The sequence below is a fragment of the Borostomias antarcticus genome (assembly GCF_949987555.1).
Source record: "Borostomias antarcticus genome assembly, chromosome: 1".
Classification (NCBI taxonomy): Eukaryota; Metazoa; Chordata; class Actinopteri; order Stomiiformes; family Stomiidae; genus Borostomias; species Borostomias antarcticus.
In genome coordinates, this window is record NC_140234.1 from 19,958,231 (window position 1) to 19,980,473 (window position 22,243).

The following is a 22,243-nucleotide window of genomic DNA, read 5'->3' on the forward strand; positions in this document are numbered from 1 at the left end:
CCTGATCCCCCTGAGATTTCATTACTCTTTGATTTTTAGCCTATGTTGTGTTCAGATGGTCTAGATGTATTTATTTAGGTAGGCCTATTTCATTTATTTGACAGTGGACATTTTTTAATTTATTTTTTGCTATCGAAGGATGAATCGGCTATCAGCTTTTTCCTGCTCCATATCTGCATTTAAAAATACACTATCGATCGACCACTATCGATTGAACTAGCCTACTCAACTGTCTACAGAGAGAACAACTCAGGACACGCAGCCACCTGGAACACCCCCACCCTGGAATATCAGATTAAGTTGCACTCAGTATATCATCTTGCTCCATAATAGGCCTACATCCGACCAGTCAGATTTTTGGGGCTGAACTGAACTGAAATCAGGGTAAGATGTGAAACTCTACAGGTCGTTGGGTGATGGGAAAGAGTGAGTTATGCAAAGGGATTTCAAGGGTAAATATTTCTCATTTGAAAGATTGCTTGCTTTTTCATTTATTGTGATTAACACCAAATAATTTCACTCACTTGTACACTGTAGATGTGACGTGACAATACTAATTTAAAACTGGTCATTATCACCTGGATTGAACAATTCACTAATTTTAGTCTTTATGATCGGTACACATGATGTAGGCTACAATGAAACCAATAAATATCTTTCACTAGCCCCTTATGTGAACATCAAACCACGTATGCCTAGGGTCGCTGGGGCCTACCTACCAGCCTGTGACTCATATCCGGTAGTAGGATTTTCAACCAGGCGCTTGATGGCGCAATGCACACTCCTTGCAGAGTTGGGGACAATCTGGAGTGAGCAAGACGAAACGCGCGGCGTGCCATGGTTAACATTTGCTAGTGAACACACGCACTCCCCTGGATCTTACTATAGTGCCACATTCACTGTCGATCTCAGGAAAAACAAGCGGCGCTGGACCTGCTCCGTTTATCTGAAAAGATTCTTGAATAGCAAGTCCTTGTTTACCACTGCTTAATTGTTGGAGTTAATATTTTCGACAAATAGGATACATTTACAGTAGTATCAACGGAGATCTTCGTGGAAGATGGGTTCAGTCCCGGCGATATCTGTCCTTATTTTGGGCATTATAGTTCCAGCTTTAGCCGGCTATATTGAGGTAGGTGTAAGATTTAGACAATTTCAATGTCATTTTGTGAACTTCTGAAAACGAGTGGGTTAAGCTAATCAGGGTCATTAGAGCTCACTCAAAATCCGAGCGTCCCAGCTATTTGTGGATTTTATTGGAACGATAGGATAGAATAATTTAAACAGTAAAGTTAAAGCCTATAGGCCTAATTATATATTTTTATGTATTAATAACATGCATAGTATAGTGACAACCAAACAAGATGCGTTATGTGCTGTTATGGGTTCCTAAATCAGTGTGTGAGGGCTATTTTGAAATGGTTTACCATTCCATTTTTGAGATTATGTTGTAGACTAACAGGCCCTATATTTCACGGTTTTCCACAAAGGTTATAACAATGAAACCGTTATCACTCCTGAAATTTAGTTTTACTTGCATATCGATCGTCTTTCGTGTGTTAATGTCAGCGGGGTGCTACGATGTGTGGGCCGGAAGACTAACATTGCGGGGATTATTGTAGGAGTTGCTGCAGAGATCAAATGAAAGGCAACTGGCCCCTTGTCAGGCCTTTGAGACAGCGTAGCCTGTCAAATATCTTCCTTCCATGTCTTGATCTATAGGCTATCATCTCAAACCCATCAGCCAGAATGTTTGATCGCATGGACGGATTTAAGTCTTCCATGTCAACAGACTGGTCTCTAAATGACTAATGCCTGAATAAGGCTAGGCCTACTTAATTTAATCATGAACATGGATATTAATTTAATAGGCAACCTTTTACAATGGAATTATCAAACTTTCCCATAGAGGCATTTTAATTAGGCTAGATACCCAGTCATATTCCATGACTTCAGAATCAGACGTAGAGAGACTGAAACACAGAGAGTCTATTTGTGAATCAATTTTTCAATAGTTTAAATGGCAATTAATTATTTGAAAGAAAACTGCACTTGGCATGTTGTGTTGTGGACGTTCCCAGTGGCTCACAGATCTTTGGCATTTGCCACGCATACCTGAAATCTTATTCTCTGCATGGTGGCTTTGTGAATGTACCAGACATGACTGTGTCACAGGCCTGTAATATGAAACTGTAGTGAGATAACGCTACATCCTCCCTGTTTAGCACTGGGATTCTTATTATAGCAAACGGACAACCCTTGGTTTCGCAAGCAGAGCTCTGATCATACTGCACGCTACTAGACAGGCAACACAGCACATTCATTTTGACCAAGGTGTCTCCTTCAGGCACCACGGATTGTGTGTGCAAGTGCTGGGGACGTTTCACCTTCATTCTGCACCAAGGCTCCTGCAGTTTCAGAGACACAATTGTCTAGTGTTGTTAATCATCAGACAGTGTTTTCTGGTGTTGTGTTGAAATTGCTGGCTATTATTACCACAGAAAAATCTATATTGCAGCACTCTCTTTAATAGGTCTGTTCCCTGTAAAATGGTTGCATTTTCAATCAGCTATTTACGGAACAAAAAAGGAAGTCAAAATACTTGGAATTTTGTTTATTCTTTTACCTTCAGATATCAAGCTGAAAGAAACAGTCACTGTGAAATATCTAGTCAGTCATAAAATCTGATCTGGTGGGATTTCTGATGCTCAGTCTTGCTTAGGATTTGGACTGCTGCCTCTGGTGTTAGTCCTGTGTGGAGCTATGGTGGCTGGTTGTTGTTCTAAGGGGTAGATTTTGTTGTGATGGAGGTGCTGGGGTGGTGTGTGAGAAGGAGTGGTCTGCACTGACGGACAGTCCTGTAGACAGCTGAGGTGGATGTTGCTGTGCTGACATGCTGACTGCACACACTCCCCCGGACCTTGGGCTGAATTTATGAGCAGCCTGTGAGAGCTCCTCCTCAGAGACCTCTCGCTCAGCGCTCCCCCAACCAGCACAAACCAGCAAATCACCCTGCCACTCTGGGATGGATGCTCCCTTCTCCTCTAGGTCTATTAGTCTGCTTTCAGACAACTGCAAAGTTGCTATTGTACTGTCTTTCTCTCTCTCTCTCTCTCTCTCTCTCTCTCTCTCTCTCTCTCGCCACATCTTTTCGAGATTTAGCCCTTCAGCTGTGTAAACTGGTTTGTTTTTAAGGTAGATTGGGATCTATGTTTCCTCACCTGTGTTCTTCTGTAGTTCTGTCTCCATGCAGTATGTAGACTTCATTAAGCCTAGCGATTACAGAGGGGTTTACCCCATGTCTTTTTTCTGGGTTCTTTGTTATGTTTTATATTATTGAATGTTTGTTCCTTTTTTATCTGCAACACGGTAGACAAATATGAATTTCATTTTCTAGGCTGCAAGGAACATATATGCTTCTGTGGGGGGCATAGCTTTGTCGACAGTCATAGAGAAAGGAGGGAAACGACTGTATCTGTTCTGGAGGTGGTCAGCCATTTTAAAAATCTGCTGACTGAAGTAGGCCACAGTTATAACGGCAATGATATGGAGTACAATAGATGGACTGCACTTATGGTACCAGTACAGTATGGTACGAGTACAAGACCAGCAGGCTTGCGCAGTGAGAAAAATAGTACCAAGAACATATTGTGCACACAACAACAGGGTCTGTTCTGCTACAGAAACTGGAGTTAGATGCTGCAGAATTGTTTCTCTTCCTCTTAATCTGTAGTGCAAGTGTTGGCTCCATGTCATCCCATTGGCTCTATGACCTTGGTCATTCTAGGCAGTTTCTGTTTACAAACACACTTTCATCAGAATTGACTTAGAGGATTGGGACAGCCGGTTTCATCAAAATAATGGTCTTTGAACCAGAAATGATAAACAAGGCATTCCTGAACTGAAGCTATTTCAGCTGACAGTAGACAAAACATTTTTGTTTTCCATTACACAGTAAATGATTGTGCGGATATTAGACTACACTTCAGCTGCAGTCCCTTTGCACCACTCACATAGGTGTGTGTGTGTGTGTGTGTGTGTGTGTGTGTGTTCGTGCGTGTGTGAAAGACAGAGGAGGTGTTTGTTTACAGGCTGGAGGGACTGACAGTGTGCATGTGAATGGAAGCCCCAGTTAGTTGAGATTGCCAGGGGTCTTTCTGTGGAGCAGGGCTGAATGACTCCCTATGAGGGCCCTTTGTGTGGTCCTGAATGGCTATGGATGAGTGAGGGTGTCATTTCCGTATGGACATGATAAAGACGCCTCAGACAGATGCAGACTGAGGCAGATGGAGCACTAGACAGCCGTATCAGAGGAGATTCATGCCTGACAGACAACAATCAGTATCTCTTCCGGTCCCGGAAGACTTGATATTGATCTTTCAGAACACCTTTTATGACTAAGTGCTGTTCTCCTCTGGGCTGAAAGCGGGTTGGAGTTAATCAAGGTCAAAGCAGTGTCCCTTTCATACCGGGCCTTCACTGGTCTTCAATCTTATAGCTTCAACACAAAAACAGGCTTTCAATTGTTTTGAATCTTCTTAAGTTGAAGAAGCACAAAAATCTGTGCTTTGCTACAGAGAAGGGAAGGGTGCTAATCCTAATGCCCTGCCCCACCCTACCTGTAATCTACACACACTCGCACTCAATACCCGACTTGTGGACACTGACACACACACACACACACACACACACACACACACCCTGATGCTGTATGTACTCCCAAGTACAAATAGGCTTCAAAGTCAAGCAGTCTCCCTGACTCACCTTAGTCTGTTATGAATCAGTAACAATGGTAACGCTTTCTGCCATTGCTCTACGACTAACAGAGATATTTTTTTCCTCCAAGTTGGCCGGTTAAATCCGTCTCTCTCGCTCACATTTCATTTGCTCAAGGTAAATCTCCTCTGAATTCCTCCCCTCTGCCCCAGTCCTCTCCTTGTGCCGCGTGTCTCTCTCCAAGCCTGTGCTTGTCTTCTGGAGCTGTGCCATCTCTAACCACGCTCTCTGCTCATCCCTGGGATTTAAAACAAGAGGCCTCGTCAGGCGAGCCCTGTTCGCACGATGTGAGGCTTTGTCTCCTGGGCGCTGGACGCGCTCTAATTATCCTGAGCGCACTGAGCGGGCCCCAGTGTGTGACTTCATGCCGGATGTGTGTGTGTGTTAGTGTATGTTTGTGTATTTGACTGAATCCTCATCACATATTTAGTCATTTGTTTCAGTAAGAGATTCTGAGCAGTAGGGAGGAGGGTGGGGTCAGAGAAGTTGACACTGACTGCACATAGCTTAGGTTGCGCAAGACCCCCACAGGGATATGTGGGCAATCTGATAACTCACTCCGTTAGGCTGGGAGTCAACCTATCTGCCTAGTCATGTGCACCACATGGCCATTGTGAATAGGCCAGCTCTCCACCCAAGCCTGTTGTTTCTATGAAACAGTAACTAGAGGTCTGACTCAGAACAGTAGCAGGCTTGGTCGCGTGTGAATTCCTTTTGTCAGTTTATTTATTGAGGTGCTCAGGAATGCGTAGCCTGGAGTGCAAACATTTCACTCTGCTGTGCTGCAGCATTTTGCTTTACAGTTGGCTCCTTTGCTCAGTAGCTTAATAGGGCTGAGAGTTTGGCCTGGAAGCATGTGTTGTTTATTGCTGATCAGGATGGTATCCACTGTCCCAAGGACCTGGATGCTGCCACTGTTGCATTAAACAGCGCATAGCTAGGTTCAAGTACAGCATTGACACAAAACCCTCCCTTAGATCCTTTTTTCCATCCCAAGATTCTTAAAAAAAAAAAAACAGAACCAGTATTCCTCAGGAATTAATTAGGAATTCATATTTTATTTCAGGTATGAAACCACAGTGAGAGGCTTCCATTGACGTCACCAACATGATGGCAGCCTAAAAGATCTCTTTCCCGAATTTTTTTATATGGAATAACTTTCCATAATTATTTTATGCCCTAAAACTAAGAATATGTATATAAATGACTAAACGCTTAAGACATAGAAGCAGCAAAATACTAGGCGCAAGCCAAAGAGACCCACGGTACACGAGAAATCAGATCACAAAAACCAAGATCTACCCTTTGGACTGAACTCAAGCATTCTGAATAGCCATAAAGCACAATTAAAGACTGAGATTGAAACGTATCTATAATAAAATGACAATGGTCAAGTGTCACCATCAGTTCTCTGGGACGCATGCAAAGCGGTAATGAGGGGGGAAATTATTGCTATCACATCTCAACTTAAAAAGATAAGACAGGAGAAGCTGGGTAATTTGCAAACACAACTAAAACAACTGCCAAGGGACCACAAGGATCATCTAGATCCTGGGGTGAGACGAGATAGAAGGAAGGTAAGAACGGAAATTAGTGTTTTCTACACGCAGGAAATACAAAAAAGCTAATTTTTACTAGGCTTCTTCGTTTGGGTTTCGATGTTGTGTCCTCTCCTCCCCAGGCTCAGGGCCGAGGGGCTATCCTTTTACCGGGCTGTATAGCCGGGCACACCTCCAGGAGCCATGTCACCGTTTCATCATCCACAACCGTCAGGCCATCTTGGGTTGGCCTGTTGGGTGTCCGGTATATCGAACAGTCCTGGATGACATGGTCTGCGGTTCGTTCCTTGGCGCCATGCTCGCACGCCGCACAGGATACCAATCTCCATCTGTGCATCGATGAGCGGAAGCGTCAAACGCCGGTCAAGAGGCGATTAAGCCTCACCCACGCCGGTCTGGGTAAGTCCATCCCGGGAGGGGGAGGACCGGCAGCCGGGATGAAATCATGTGTCAGGAGGTGTTCGCCTCCCACTCCTCACACCAGGTGTGGTCCGCCCATCCTGTCTCGCGGATGTTAAGATCTCTGCATTGCTGCAGGAGATCCCGTGCGGCAGGCACAACAGGGTGTCTCGACTTGAGACACCTGGGAGGCTCCGCTGTTGCAGTGAGCCTGTCGTGGAGCAGGTGGTTAGACTCCACGGCCCGGGAAGCGAGGTGTGCTGTGGTTCCCGTGCGGCGGAGGCCAGCAGGCTGGATGCCTGCGAGGATGGGGAGGTTGTCCACAGGAATGGGAAGCAGGGGGAGGGGGGGGGGCAAGAGGAGCAGAAAAAAAACTCTGCGAATCTCCGCGAAGTAAACCCAGTCAACAAATCGCACGTCAATCAGAATTGCCTGTCAGCATCGGGGAGCGGCGCCGTAGCGGGGGGTTCGCCCAGGGTGGCATATAAGCTAGAAACGCTCCTGGCAGCGACACCAAGCTGGTGCGCAGTATTCACTGGTGGAGTAGACCAGGGCTAGGGCTGCCGTACGCAGTGTTTTTGCGCAGGCGCCTGATCGGACCAGTCGCTTCATCAACGCCCCACGAGCTGTTAACTTCTTGCGCAGTGACTCGAGGTGTCGGCTTCCTTGTTGTTAAGATGGAAGGCCGCCGACACCTTTAGGTCTTTGCCTCGCTGAGCTTCAATCTCCATTTCCGGAGGTATGGATATACTAGTGTCTGCATGTCCTGGCTCAAGGTCTCCTCCGCGGGCTGCCAGTCTCCAGCTGAGTACACCAGTGCAAGGTCGTGTGCGTAGGCATACGAGACTGTTATCGGCAGGTGGTAGGTAGATTTTATAAAGGAGGGGGGTCAGGACAGATCCCTGGGGGACACCGTTCTTAAGGCGTCACAACCTGCTTCGCTATCTGCTACCGCTACTAGGCAAAGGTCATCATCATCAATCTTTATTTTACTATGCAAGTTAATTAAGAGCAACTCTTATTATTTACAATAACGGCCTAGTATTGTATATAATTTAAATATATCTAAATAATATAAAGGTATTATGAAGTGGGGGGTACATTTTCAAAATTATTAGCATATAAATTATGGAAACAACAGGCCGATAGCGCTATTTATAAGACCCGCAATCCCCAAACTAAACTGAATACACACACAGACACAGAATAGGAGACATTCATATAAGCTTTGTGTTATTTTATAAGAAACTGTATTCCCAGAAACTATTAGACATTGATCGCACCTGGGACAGAGCAGAGGTAAAGGGACACTGAGAGAATACCAGCTCCTCTGGGGCGCCATCATTAATTCTATTCTATTTCCTTAATAGACTGTAGATGGAAATTTCCCCTCTAGCCGTGCTCCAGTGGCTACAAGCGGCACCTGCAGTGACTCATTGTAATTAACACAGAATAGGAGACATTCATATAAGCTTTATGTTATTTTATAAGAAACTGTATTCCCAGAAACTATTGGACAATGACTCCCAAGTGGATTTTTAAACCTGCCCCAAATTACTGAGGAGCAAAATGTGAAATTAATATCAGAAATAACTGATGAGAAGTTTAACATAGCAATTGCCAAGCTGAAGACAAATACATCTCCAGGTATGGATGGTTTTAACTCTGAATGGCACAAAACCCTTAAAGAGTCACTGACTCCAATATGGCTTGCTGCTTTTAGGGAGAGATCCATGGAGAGTAGCTAGTATTTCAGTTATACCAAAGGAGGGTAAGTACAAAACAGACTGTGGGAATTATATAGCAATTAGTGTTCTAAATGTAGATTACAAACCGCTCTCAACCATCTTAGCTAGAAGAATAGATAGAATCATGCCAGAGATTATTCACATGAATCAAGCTGGTTTTATCAGGCAGAGGCAGACTCAGGACAGTATTAAACGTACATTATGAGACATGTTCAAAATGATGTTGAATCCATTATTATAGGACCGAATGCTGAAAAAGCATTCGACTCAGTCAGGTGGACGTACCTCTACAAAGTAAAGAATAGCCTTGGTTTTCATCAGGCTAATTAAAACTGTACAAGCATTATATGATAAACCTTCAGTAAGGATCAAGGTCAGAGGAGACCTTTCCAGACCATTTATTTTTAAATGTGGAACCAGACAAGGCTGCTCTATCAGTCCACTCTTGTTTGCCTTACTCATAGAGCCCCTCAGTCAATGGATCAGTCAGAACAATGATATTAAAGGGATATACGTGGGGGGAGGCCAACAGAAGACTGCCTCCTTAGCGGATGACGTGCTAGTCTATTTGAGGCAGCCCACACAGTCCCTCCCTGAATTAATGTCAGTACTTGAAATCTCTGGATCTTTCTCTGGTTATAAAGTAAATATACAGAAAACTGAGGTCCTTACATTCAACTAAGCACCCACAAGATCTATCACAGCGAATTATGGTTTTGACTGGGGGGCAAAACAATGAAATACCTTGGTGTACTCCTTGCGAGTGATATGACACATTTATATAAAAGAAAACGATGAGCCCCTTATCACAAACATTTTGGCATATTTGTTGAGATGGAATCTTATTCCCTTCCTAAGTATGAGCTCTAGAGTCCAATCGATTAAGATGAATGTTCTACCGTGACTGCTATATCTATTCCTGTCCCTTCCTATAGAAATACCCACATGACAGTACATAGAAGAGACAAATCGATCTCTAGATCCATCTGGCAGGGACGTAAACAAAGAATAAGATATAGTACCCTCCAGTTACCAAAGTCGAAAAGGGGTATGGCCCTGCCCAATTTAAGAGACTACTACTATGTGGCCCAGACAAGAACACTGGTGTACTGATGACCCAGAATATACAGTAAATCCAGATGGAACGACATAGAATGTGCAATGACAAGAGAACTCCCTGTCCAAGTTCTTTTGGGGGATAGGGAATCAATAGACAACTTGACTTATTTAGGCAACCCGTGGTTCACCACATCTCTGAATTATTGGAACAAGGTAGTGAAATTGTTTTGAAGGGCTCAGCAAGATCTTTACGATGGTGTGGCCTGTCCTCATATGCAACATTTGTACAAAACGGGACACTAAAGAGCTTCCAGACATGTAAAAGTAAACATTTTTACAGGTATCTTCAACTGCAACAATATTTTGAACACAACATACGCGAGGGAAGTGTCCTCAAAGTATTATTTGATTCCTATAATTCCAAAGCCTTCAAAAGTATTATATAGTGGATTCCAGCAGGCTAAACCGGAAAATACACTATACATAAAGTGGAAATGGGAGTATGAGGATAACATCACTCACTCGATAGAGGAGTGGGACAATATTTGCCAAATTCAGTGGTAGACAACAAACTCCCACACATTGAGGGAAAACAAAAAACACTGGAAAAACACGACCCGTTTCTTTGTCTCTTCTATACAGAATAAGAGACAGAATGTGGTCTCAAGGTGTTGGAGATGATGTGGAGAGGATAAAGCTAACCATCACCATGTATTTTGGAGTTGCCCTTCCCTTTCAACATGCTGTATGTCTAGGAGGATCAATGAGTCATCGCTGGCGGGTTCGGCACACTGATTTGTCTGCCTCTCTTTGAGTGCTGCACCAAAAGAGAAGGAATCATGGCAGAGACGAACCAGAGAGCCGTGATTGGCTGTGAACAGGGTGTTGTTTCCTTCTGCTTACATGCAAGTGAAATGAAGAAATTAGAAGAAATGATGCAAGGGTGCTTTTTCCTTTTTCTTTCCTTTGTCCATCCTCAACTGAATTCTCTCTTCTTGTCTAACATGAAGATTGAAGTCGGAGCCAGTTTCCAAATCTCACTCATTATTGCTAGCTGTTTGTTGGTTTAATTCTTTGGGTGTGTGTGTTTTCTCTGGATGACGTCTGTTCTGCAGGCTCTTATTTGGAAAGTGGTTATGTTTAGAACCGGTTTGACGCTCTACGACTTGGGTCGTGTGGCACATGCATACGTGCCCGAGGATGATCGTCGGAGTGACAGACATTTGCTTGTGTTCTGTGCAAACACTTGTGATTTGAGACCAATGGAAGTTCTGTTTGACTTGGCCGTTCCCAGGAGCTATCTGTGTGCCACCATTCAGAACAGGCTTGATGGGCTTGCTGGCTGGCAGGCGGTGTCCCTGCTGTAGGGCTCTGTTTTGCTGAGCAACACTGCACAATGTTCCATCCACTGCCAGAGAAAACAGAGCACATTAGCCCTGTTCCCTTCCTCTGTTCCTGCTCTCTCTCTCCCTCTCTGTCTCCCTCCCTCGCCACCCTGTGCAGTGGAAATGGTATCAACCAGACCGGAACCAAGAGCGACAGGGATTCCATCCTGTTTTTCTTTTTATACAGTCCATTATTAGTCTCTCCCTTTTTCTTGGGAGAGAGAGGGAGAAATGAAAATGTCAGAATGGTAAGCGACAGAGGCAGCACACTAATACTATACCCCCTGAGAGAGAGAGAGAGAGAGAGAGAGAGAGAGAGAGAGAGAGAGAGAGAGAGAGAGAGAGAGAGAGAGAGAGAGAGAGAGAGAGAGAGAGAGAGAGAGAGAGACCTGTGCTGCAGCTGCTGCCACAGTAGCCCTGTGACGGCCTGGTAGAGTGCGGTCTGATACAGCAGTTTCTCAAGGAGAAGGTGGCAAAGGACAAACGTCTGCACTGCCGGATCACACCTGGGACAGAGCAGAGGTAAAGGGACACTGAGAGAATACCAGCTCCTCTGGGGCGCCATCATTAACACTCTAAAGGTGCTCTATTCTATTTCCTTAATAGACTGTAGATGGAAATTTCCCCTCTAGCCGTGCTCCAGTGGCTACAAGCGGCACCTGCAGTGACTCATTGTAATTAATTGGATGTGAGGTATTCGTCTATGAAGGGTAGCAGAGGCTCCTCATTCCCCCACCCCGCTCTCACAGAACAGATAGGCTAGGTGAGAGGGCGCTAGATGATAAGGGAGGAACCTGAAGGCAATGAGAGGGTGAATTCAGTGTCAAGAAGGGGTGAGATAGATAGTGGAGAGCTCATTGAAAGTCCATCAGTTTCCCAATCTAAAAAAAAAAAACGTGTGCGGGAAGGGAAATTGATGAGGTGAGACACATCTCCACAGTCCACACAGATGGGGGCGGAGGAGGGGGGGCAGCAAGCAAGAGAGCAAAAAAGGTCATGCTGTCGTAATGCACACAGACACACAGACACACACACATTATCTCCATGATAGCAAGTTCGACAACTTCCTAACCTCCCCCGCGCTGCTCTCCTCCGCGCACATATTTTCCCGAAAAGGCTTTCGTGTGAACGACACGCCAGCTCTGTGCGTCCCCTGGCCTAGTAGGGAGAGAACGCTCCGTTCCTCAGCCTGTCCCGGTGAAATGTGCAACAGCACCGCGTCCTGGCCAAGGTCTCGGGGGCGGTAGGGTGGCGGCCTGCTACTGTAGCTGAGCTGTAGCCTACATCCCAGCCTAGTACTCCCACCGTACTCCCAACAGTGGCAAGGATGACCCTAATTATTCATGTAATATTTCCCTCATTTAGAGATCGCTGCCAATGAACCGTGGAGATTACCACTATCTGGCCAGAGAAGTTGTTAAAAGACCATTTAGCTCTAGGCTGGCGGCCGTGGGAAATCATCCTAGCAACAAACCGCGCATGGCTGAGAAAGACGTCGCATCGGGAGTTGGAGCGCTAATTATGTCGTGCGATGACATCATGCGTGAATTTCCATCGCCGTGCCTCACCAACCTCAGGAACCATTTCCATTATGCAAATGACCCGGGGAGCATATGAAGGTTGTTTTTCATTGCACAACACGAGCGCCTGAATGCCACTCCCACATACCACTATCAGCCCCTTTTGATCAAAGATAAAGACTGATCAAGCTGTGATCACTCGAGTTTTCCATTAGTCTTATGAGATCTGAATACAGCCTGAAGCAAAAATCTGAAATAGTTGGCTGTTTTGAGACAAACCCATTAAAAGCCATTTGATCGTTAGCGGCTAAGTATAGTGCATTCCGAGCAGCCAGCATCTCCAGCCAACCTCCACCCACAGGTCTCATCAGATACCATCCTTATGTTTCACAAACCTATTTAGCGCTGCTGCACTGCTACTGAGGGCTGGAGAGACTGACGGGGAGACATGCGTACATACAGGCTCAGTCATAACAGGTTGCAGGGGGTTTGTCAGGCTTGCAGGCATCCTGTTGCTTTGGACTTCCAGATCCCTTCCAGAAAGACATGGCTGGCTACCCCCCCCCCCCACACACACACACACACACACGCTAGACAAACGCATGTACACACACACACACACACACACCCTGCCCCACTATAACCCTGCTGTGTGCTGTGCTGTGTGGGTGTGTGTGTGTGTGTGTGTGTGTGTGTGTGTGTGTGTGTGTGTGTGTGTGTGTATGTGTGTGTGTGTGTGCGCGTGTGTGTGTGTTCTCCAGAGAGACTTAACTGATGAGCTTCTGGCCTCTGCATGTCCTACTGGAGCAATATTCCTCCCTCGTCTGATTGAATTCCCTCTGGCCTCTCTCAGCCAGGCAGAGTGAAGGCAGAGCAGGGCTTAATGACAGATAAGTGTATCATCCACTTTGCATTAATCATTTTACCCCTGGCAGAGATGACCCCCCTTGTGTTGCCTGTCTTCCAGGCCTGCCTTTAAAGCGTGATTTGGGTGTGTGTGTGTGTGTGTCTGTGCCCCTTGCTGCTCCTCGTCTGCTAAAACAATGGGGGGGGGGGGTGCGGGGGGGGGGGGCACCATGCAGCGGTCCATTTAACCTCAGCCCGGGAGATCCTGAGAAGCAGGCAGTGTGTGTGTGTGCGCCAGCTAAGGAATAAAGGTGCGTTCCAGTTACCTCGGGTTCCCAGTTACCTCGAGATTCCCAGACAGAAATGGAACTGGGAACTGGGATTTCCACCTTGGAATCTCGGGGGAACCTCACCTACCCCGACCTGACACGACCACTCAAGATGGCTGCTCCGCGCCTCAACGGTTTCCTTGATGACTTTCCTTTGCTCAAAATTAATAATTATTTGCATGCGTGTGCGAAACATCTTTGTGCGCTCAAAATATCCCTTCAAGGGCATGGAATTTTGGCACAAAAATAACACCATAAACACCATAATGCTCCATAATGTGGGCTACCATACAGAAGGCTATGATATCCTGGTAGAAATTGTGCAAATTGGTTGCCTTTTTACCACCAAATGTATGACCGATAATCGATCGGCATTTCCATCCACATGACTTTTGTTCACAATTGTTTGAGTATTGGCCTTTATGAACGCAAACCGGAACAGTTGGAAAATTGAAACAATGTATAATCCTCGCATTCATTCAAATCAGAAAAATGGACCTCTAGGTGTGAACTAAGTTTGTGCAAATTCGTACAAAAGCACCAAATTTGGCCCAGATGTAGCCCAGGGCATGCTCCCGGGGTCGACAAGGCAGCCAAATCCAATATGGCCACCGTCTGAAAAGGGGTTTGGCTATAACCTTTGAACCACATGAGCTACAAATGCAAATTTAGTGTCTGTTTTATGTTTCTTGACCATTAGATACATATTTTTACGATTGGGTGTGTCTGGACCCCTAATTTGCATATTTCCAAGATGGCGGTTACCCAAAAATGGGTAATTTACGCTTTTTCTGGTATTAGAAACATTTGGAACATTCCAATTCATGATTGAATCTACAGTATCTAGAGCACTCTAATTTGCACATTACCAATATTGCCACTATCCCAAAAATCACCTATTCCCTTGACAGAAGTCTTCACAGAGGAGATCGAGAGGAGCCAGAATCAGACCTTACAAGTGTGTGTGTGCGCGTGCGTGTGTGCGTGCGTGTGCGTGCGTGGTTAGCTTCCTCCTACACCTGCTCTGTTGGAGATAAGGGGGCAGAAGCACACCTGGGTGAAGGTGCTGGGACCGCAGGGACAGCACTGTAACTGGCCAAACAGGCTGTTGGAGAACCAGACAACAGAACACTCCATGCTCTAATCCCATCTCCCAGCCGGCGTGGGCGAGCATGCCCTGGCCTACATCTGGACCAAATTTGGAGCTTCTGCATAAATTTGCATGGAAATATCCCACCCTCCCCTGCTTATTTGTATCTCATTAAATCAGTCGTACTGTATACACAGTAGCCTACTGTCCACCTTCTATCTGTGGACCTATTGCTATGGTGTTTGTATGCACAAAATACCAGATAGTGCATTGTTATGAACTGGCATTTCTAGCTTGGCTAGAACGGGTATTGCTAACAAATATCAGGCTAAAGTGGGGTTTTCGCCTTGTTGTTTCTGGAACGCGGTCAACTCGGGCTTGACGTCATTCCCAGCTCGAAATTCCTACTTCCCAGGCAACTGGAACACAGCGTAGTCTGGGGCAGGGCTGGCTGCTGGCTTAAGTGTCTGGATGTCTGACGAGTCACTCTGCTCCACTTTTCTCTCTCTCTCTGTCTCCATCCCTCCCATTAAACCTCTCTGTGTGTAGTCTGCCCTGAGTCAGGCCTGATAAGAGACTATATTTGCAGTTGCCCCTGATATCCGGCAGAATCCCAGTCGGATAAGCAACCTCCTGTTGGCGTGTGGCCTCGGCCACTCTCATATCTCATGGCTGTCTGGTGAATGAATGTGATATTTCCGTGCTGTCCTTGAGAGTCGCCCCCCCACACACTGGTCTCAATGTCGCCGAGCGCTCCCTTCTACCAGCCACTCTGATCCAGACGCAAGAGCCTTCACTGACCAAATCTCTCCCTCCAACTCACTGAACATTTCCAAATAAACCATACATTTATTTGGCTTGTGTCTATTTACAAAGGGTACATACCAATACCTTCCCCCACCCTCACTCTCCCTCCATTACTCTTGCCCCCTCCCCCTTCTCTTCCTCCCTCCCTCCCTCTCTCTCTCTCCCTGCCTCTCTCTTCCTCTCTCCCTCCCTCCCTCTCTCTCTCTCCCTGCCTCTCTCTTCCTCCCTCCCTCCCTCTCTCTCTCTCCCTGCCTCTCTCTTCCTCCTTCCCTCCCTCTCTCCCTCTCTCTCTCTCTCTCTGCCCCTCTTTTGCTCGCTCAACAATGATCTGCTCAGGTTGGTCATTAATCGGCGAGTCCAGCAGCTGGCTGTGGTGCTGAGAGAGGAGAGAGACATCGGTGGTGAGGCGGTGGTGGGGCGGTGTTGGGGCAGTGGTGGGGCGGTGTTGGGGCGGTGGTGGGGCGGTGGTGGGGCGGTGTTGGGGCAGTGGTGGGGCGGTGTTGGGGTACCGTCTTACGGTTCCTCCTTTGTTGACACGCCTGCCAACAACATCCCCGTTCCCGCCATCCCCAGCCCCCCCCCCCCCCCAACAGTCCGGGCCTGAATCCCTGTGGGGGGGTTTGGGGGGCCGCATGTACCAGCATGCCGATGAGGACGGGGGCAGCCAATGAGGGAGTAGGCGGAGGAGGAATGGCTGGGATGCCGCATCACTGTAGGAAAAAACTAGGTTTACGGAGGGGGAGAGAGCGAGAGCGTGAAGTGCACGCACGGCCATTTCTCACAAATCCCTCTCCTTAGTACAGAGATTAAGTGGCCGTGCTCTCCGGCAGACGGGACACTCCTGTGTCTAATCCGCCTCATCTAAACTGCTGAGAGGGCAACACAATGTGGGAAACAGGCAGCGGCCACAGAATGCAGCCCTCTGAAAAACTCGCGCTCCAAACAAACCCGGTTGGCTAAGCCCTAAATCTCTTGTGTAGCTGCTGCCAGAGCCCAGCCTATCCCCCATTAACCCCCCAACCCTCGCTCCAATGGGCCCCAGCCATCTCACATCCCCTTACCAGGCCGAAATACCAGCTGTGTGTCAGAAACACCCGCCCACCTTGATTCTATTCTCTGTCTTGGTAAGATTAACCTCACAAACACTTCCTCTCTCTCTCTCTCTCTCTCTCTCTCTCTCTCTCTCTCGCACACACAAACATACACACATTCACACTGCAAACACAGCCCATCCATCTGCCACTTCGTTAGCCAGAGAGAGCCTTTTAAGAAATGGGCGGGCAATGACCAGCTTAATCATGCTAATGTGTACGTTACGGCCGATGGCTCATCGGCTCTTTGATCACTGAGTCGGCCTGCAACACAAAGAGGCAGGCGGGAACAGACAACGCATGGGGAGGGAGAGAGCCTAGCGGAGGAGAGAGAAAGGAGGAAGTGAGGAAAAAAGGGCGAGAGAGGGCCAGCTGAGAGGCTCCGTAAAGAGCCAACGAAGGACGTCACGGAGAAGAGGAGGCACACGAGGGCCGAGCAGAGGGCAGCAGGGCTTGTCCGAGGGGGGTCAATTGTAACGAAGGTGTGTTTAAGTTAAGGCTAGCGCCGCGGCACCGGGATTGCCAATGCATCTATTTGAGTCGGAAACATCTGGCGTGGTGATGTCAGGAATGTAATCCGCTCAGGGCCACGTGCATGGGCTGTAAGCCCGGATACAGCGGGCTGAGGGGATCGACCACTCACATGGCCCGGGAGAGAGAGTACAGAGAGAGGGTTATTCCGAGGGGGTTGAGTTGATTCACCTCCGAGGTGGTAGGAGATGAAACGAAACAGGAAATTGAAGGGTTTTTTCATGCAGAGAGCTGCTAGTGCTTGGCAGAAATGTGGGCTGTACAAGTCATTGACAGGACTAGGGAAGACATAGTCAAGATTTATTTGAAAATAGATTGAGTCAAGTCATTAGCACAAACTGACAACCAATTGTCTTGTTCCCAGAAGAAATTGTTTTATCACCCTAATGTCTCTTCATTTATGCAACGAGGCACCTGTGTATCTTAAACACCAACTGAACAAGAAACTCAGTGAAGGCCTGGGTGTAATTATGGTCTGTTTACCTACATACCACTTATCAATAATTTCTCTCTTTATTAATTCAGCCCCGTTTGGCACCGTAAGTGTTAGTCAAAAGCAGAGGCCATAGCACACATGCATGGTTCTCATTCAGTATTGATAGTGATCCTTTTTAATTTATTACAGTTGGAAAAAATGAGAGAGAGAAAGATTTACAACCTTTTTTTAGCCTAATTTATTATAATTTATAAAACACTTCTCTAATGAAGCACTTTATAGGTCTCTATCTGTTAGGTGGCAATAACCATTTATGGAGCCATGTTTTTTTTAATGATTTAATTCCATGTTGTTGTTACAACCTGTTGCTCCTATTAACAAGGCAGCGTGGGAGTATCACGAACACGCAGAGGAGCACGGATAGTCAAATGAAAGATACCGCAGTAGAGACGGGCGAAAAACAGAAAAGATATTTTGTCGAACAGGCATCCTCACCTCCACCCCCCGCCCCCAGGGCTCTATTGCTCTCTGTAATATCCTTTCCATCTATTTTTCTATTCTCTCTCTTCCCTCTCTCCATTGCTCTTGACAGCGATTGCACTAACGAGCCTGCTCCCGCCCTTGTCAGGTGCCTTCTAAAGGACTCCGCATACCCTGCAAATGGCAGACAGGGAGATGAATCAGAGTGAAGTTGCTCCCTCCTCCCTCCTCCCTTCTCCCTTCTCCCTCCTCCCTCCTCCCTCCTCCCTCCTCCCTCTCTGCTGTCTCCTTCCCTTCAGTCAGTTAGAAAGCAATCTGCTCCATATCAAACCCATCTACAGAGAGAGGCAGGAGGACCCAAATGCAATATTATGATGGTAGGGAAGGGATCCCTGCGGGTGGGTGTCAGAGATGAGGTGGGGGGGTCGGGGGTTGGTAGAAGGGGGTAGTGCTGGGTAGTAATCCGGGGAGAGGAAGCCTCTGTGTCTGCGCTCGCTCTCAAATCTGTGTCAAGAAGAGCCGTGGGGGGAAACGGTTCTCCGGTCCATCATGTTCTGCTACTCTCTGTTCTGCTCTACTCGCTTCACTGGCATCACTCACTCTCTCTCTCTCTCTCTCTCTCTCTCTCTCTCTCTCTCTCTCTCTCTCTCTCTCTCTCTCTCTCTCTCTCTCCATCTCCCCCTCTGAAAAAAAAGAGAAAAAGCAGAAAACAAGACACCACAGTGGTTCCTGCTACCATCCTCCTGGCTGCCATCAGGCCCAGGCATCTGTCTGAGTGCATCCAGACGGGCTCGGGGACAGCTCGGTACGGGAGAGTGGAAGCTGTTGCAGCAAGCCTCTGAGTCCCGCGTGCCTTTTAGTCAGACAGAGCGCCGGTGTCACACGGACACAGGCTGACCGGCAGCCGGACAGACAGCGGAGCGGTGTTCAGACTCTCATTGTGGTGGGCTTGGAAAATGTCTGACTGTGCAGCTGCTAGCCAGAGAGGCCGCAGCGGAAAGAGAGTGACCTCTGCCCAGTGATGTCACGCGTTGGCAGGGCCGAGCGTGCCCAACGAGGCCCTCTCCCGTGGCACGCTGGGGCCCCTCTCCCTTTCGTTGGCCAGTGCAGTCCCAGAGGACAGGACCCCACTGGCCACCGAACAGAGCATATTTCATATAAATAGTCCAGATAGTCCTTCACTCCAGTGAAAAGACAATGTCATGGGGGTGGGAAGTACCTTCCTTGTTAACCGTGTGTGTTGTTTACTTCAACTACACTCCCATGTTTCAGTGCCATGATGTGACAGTGTCTTTGTGACAGGGCTGTGCCCAGGGCTGTATGTTTGTGTGTGTGTGTGTGTGTGTGTGTGTGTGTGTGTGTGTGTGTGTGTGTGTGTGTGCGTGTGCGTGTGCGCGCGCATGGAGGGTCACATTGTGCTGGTACACAAGGACATAGTGTAGCTGAGCGCAGCACAGAGGGCTTCGGGAGCGCTGCCATTATTGTGAGAGTGTCGTCGTCCGGGCCGTTCTCACAGACATCATCCATGCTCAGCACCTCCTCCCTCCCCTCATTTCTCATTTCTTGTCTCTCTCTGCCGCTCTCCTCTCTTTTCGCCTCCACCCCCCCCGAGCCTCCATCTTTCTCTGTCTCCCTCATTTCTCATGTTTTCTTCTCGCCCTCTGTCTCCCTCCCTCCTCTCAAGCCACTCTGACACTCTCCTCTTTCTTTCTCTCTCTCTCTCTCTCTCTCTCTCCTCTTTGCTACAACACCCCCCTCCCCCCTCCCCCCTCCTCCTCCTGCTCTCCTATCTCTCACCCCTCTCTCTCTTTCTTCCTCTGCCTCCACTGTTATTCTCTGTGAATAGCTGAGATGCTTTTGTAGAAGGTTTCCATAGTGACAGGGCATTTGAGCAACTCCTCATTCACGTCTGCACCATCCATGCTGGAGGACAGCCAGGTTATCTCCCGCTGACGCACACACACACACACACACACACACACACACACACACACACACACACACACACACACACACACACACACACACACACACTATAATCCTGAACACAGCTTCCTTCTGGGTTAATCTGTGTTTGCCACCACAAACTAAATTCGACTGATTGTGTAAATATTTTTGAGGTGGCGCAACTGTAATGCTGTCAGGTTGTGTGCTGGGGCTCTGGCTCCATGGTGGGCCAGGCAGCGTGTGTGATGGCGGTACTTTTCCACTCCCCTGCGATGGACGTGCGCAGCAGACAGGGCGGTCCAGACCTGCCGGGGTATGACTGATCTGAGTTTAACAAGCCTCTTGGAGGTGACTGGTGAGAACACACACACACACACACACACACGCACACTCAGTTCAGCTGTCCCTCGGGTATGTTCCCTGATCACCTTTTTCAATGTACACACACGCAACACACAAACACACACAAACCTTTCTATCAATGAGACCCTGTTCTTGTGACATTGTCCCAGTTAGTTTAGAGGACAGATAGAGACAGATTTAATGTATTATTCTGTGTGAATGATCATCTTCCTATTAACTTCCAGTAAACAGTTATTGTGCATCTGTCGCCGTGGTCACTGTCAATCAGAATGAAAGCAGACTCTCCCTAGTGTGACTAAGTTGGTCGTGGGTTTGGAAGTTGATGACTCATCTGGTAGTGGCCCAGTCAAGTAGCGAGACCTCTTCCCTTCCTGGAAATGACCATCACAAGACAAAGGGCCATTTCAGCCGCTGCACCTCATTTGCATTGCAGTGGGGAAGTGCCCTTTTGTCCCAAGAACACCATGTCTTGCTACATTTTATTAGTGTGGTTTCACATTCTACCCTTTTGAGGGCAGTGCTGGGGTCGTTCTGTTCCCGTGTGTCTCTCCCCATCTGTCCTCTCCCTTATTTCAGCTGGTTACTATTGCTTTCATTGGCCCACCCACAGGATCCACTTCCTGTTGAAATCACACCTACTTGTCACATTACAGTCATGCTCAACAAGTGGTGTGTGTGTGTGTGTGTGTTTGTGTGTGTGTGTGTGTGTGTGTGTGTGTGTGTGTGTGTGTGTGTGTGTGTGTGTGTGTGTGTGCGTATGCATCTGTGTGTGTTTGTGTGTGTGTGTGTTCCCATCACCGGGCTCTCTCACCAAGGCATATCTTGTTTAAGTATTAAGCCACCACAGGGAGGGATTAGGGGGCTTAACCATGCTAGGCATTCCTTAGAGGGTCACATGGACACTAAGCATGCTGGGAACCCAGGAGTCAAGGCTGGTCCCGGAGCGTTTTTATGGGGACACAACAATAGCGACATAGATCTCTTATCCAGCACTCACCTCCTTGGCCTCCAGCCACTAAGGCCTGCTGTAAGACTGAAGTCTGACAGCTGACATGTTAATATTTGAATGATGGTGTGATAGCATAGTCAAGCATCAGACACATTAGCTTACAGATAAGAGCAATACTTTGACCTCTGGAAAAACTGTCTGTTTTGTCAACAGTATTGAAAACTGTGTCTTATACCTCTTTAACCTCTGCCACTTCACAAGAGATTTGATTTTTAAGAGAATTCGGTGAACAGTATGTTTCGGTTTGTTTAGAGCAGTGGTTCTTAACCTGGGTTCGATCGAACCCCAGGGGTTCGGTGAGTCAGTCTCAGGGGTTCGGCGGAGGTCAAGACACACACCCGACTCATATGATTCGTGATGACACGCCCCGCTTGGCCATCATTGGCTGCAGGTGATCACGCTACATCGCTTGGCCTATCTGTGCTGCAGGGAATTTGGTGCGCTCAGTAGTCGACTTGTGACTGTCGTGATGGTACGTCGTGTGATTGTGAAAGGAACAGACTTTGTTGCGAAAATGACATGAGAGTGGCACTTGCCAAGGTCTGAACTGGTCTCTGAAAGGCAACAGCAGAAGTCACACTGATTTGCAGTAAATATTCATTATTATGCTTTTGTTTTTGTGTGAAAATCATGTTTTGATGGTTTTGTTCTTTGAACACAGTGATGTTGATGCACGGTTCATTTTGTGCACCAGTAAAATATATACCTACAGTATGTTTTGAATTTGAAAAAATCATATTTTATTTTTCCAATTAAGAAGGGTTCGGTGAATGCGCATATGGAACTGGTGGGGTTCAGTACCTCCAACAAGGTTAAGAACCACTGGTTTAGAGGTTTATGTGTGTGTGTGTGTGTGTGTGTGTGTGTG

General features: G+C 47.3%; 1 protein-coding gene across 1 annotated transcript in view; it reads left to right on the forward strand.

Annotated features, from left to right (window-relative positions):
• The first annotated feature begins 869 nt into the window (after window positions 1–869).
• Window positions 870–22,243, forward strand: part of aplp2 (amyloid beta (A4) precursor-like protein 2) — a 46,442-nt gene continuing 25,068 nt past the window's right edge. The window contains exon 1 of the mRNA XM_084440038.1: window positions 870–1,132. Coding sequence (XP_084296164.1) covers window positions 1,061–1,132 — 72 coding nt within the window. The 5' untranslated portion in view covers window positions 870–1,060. The remainder of the gene's footprint in view (window positions 1,133–22,243) is intronic.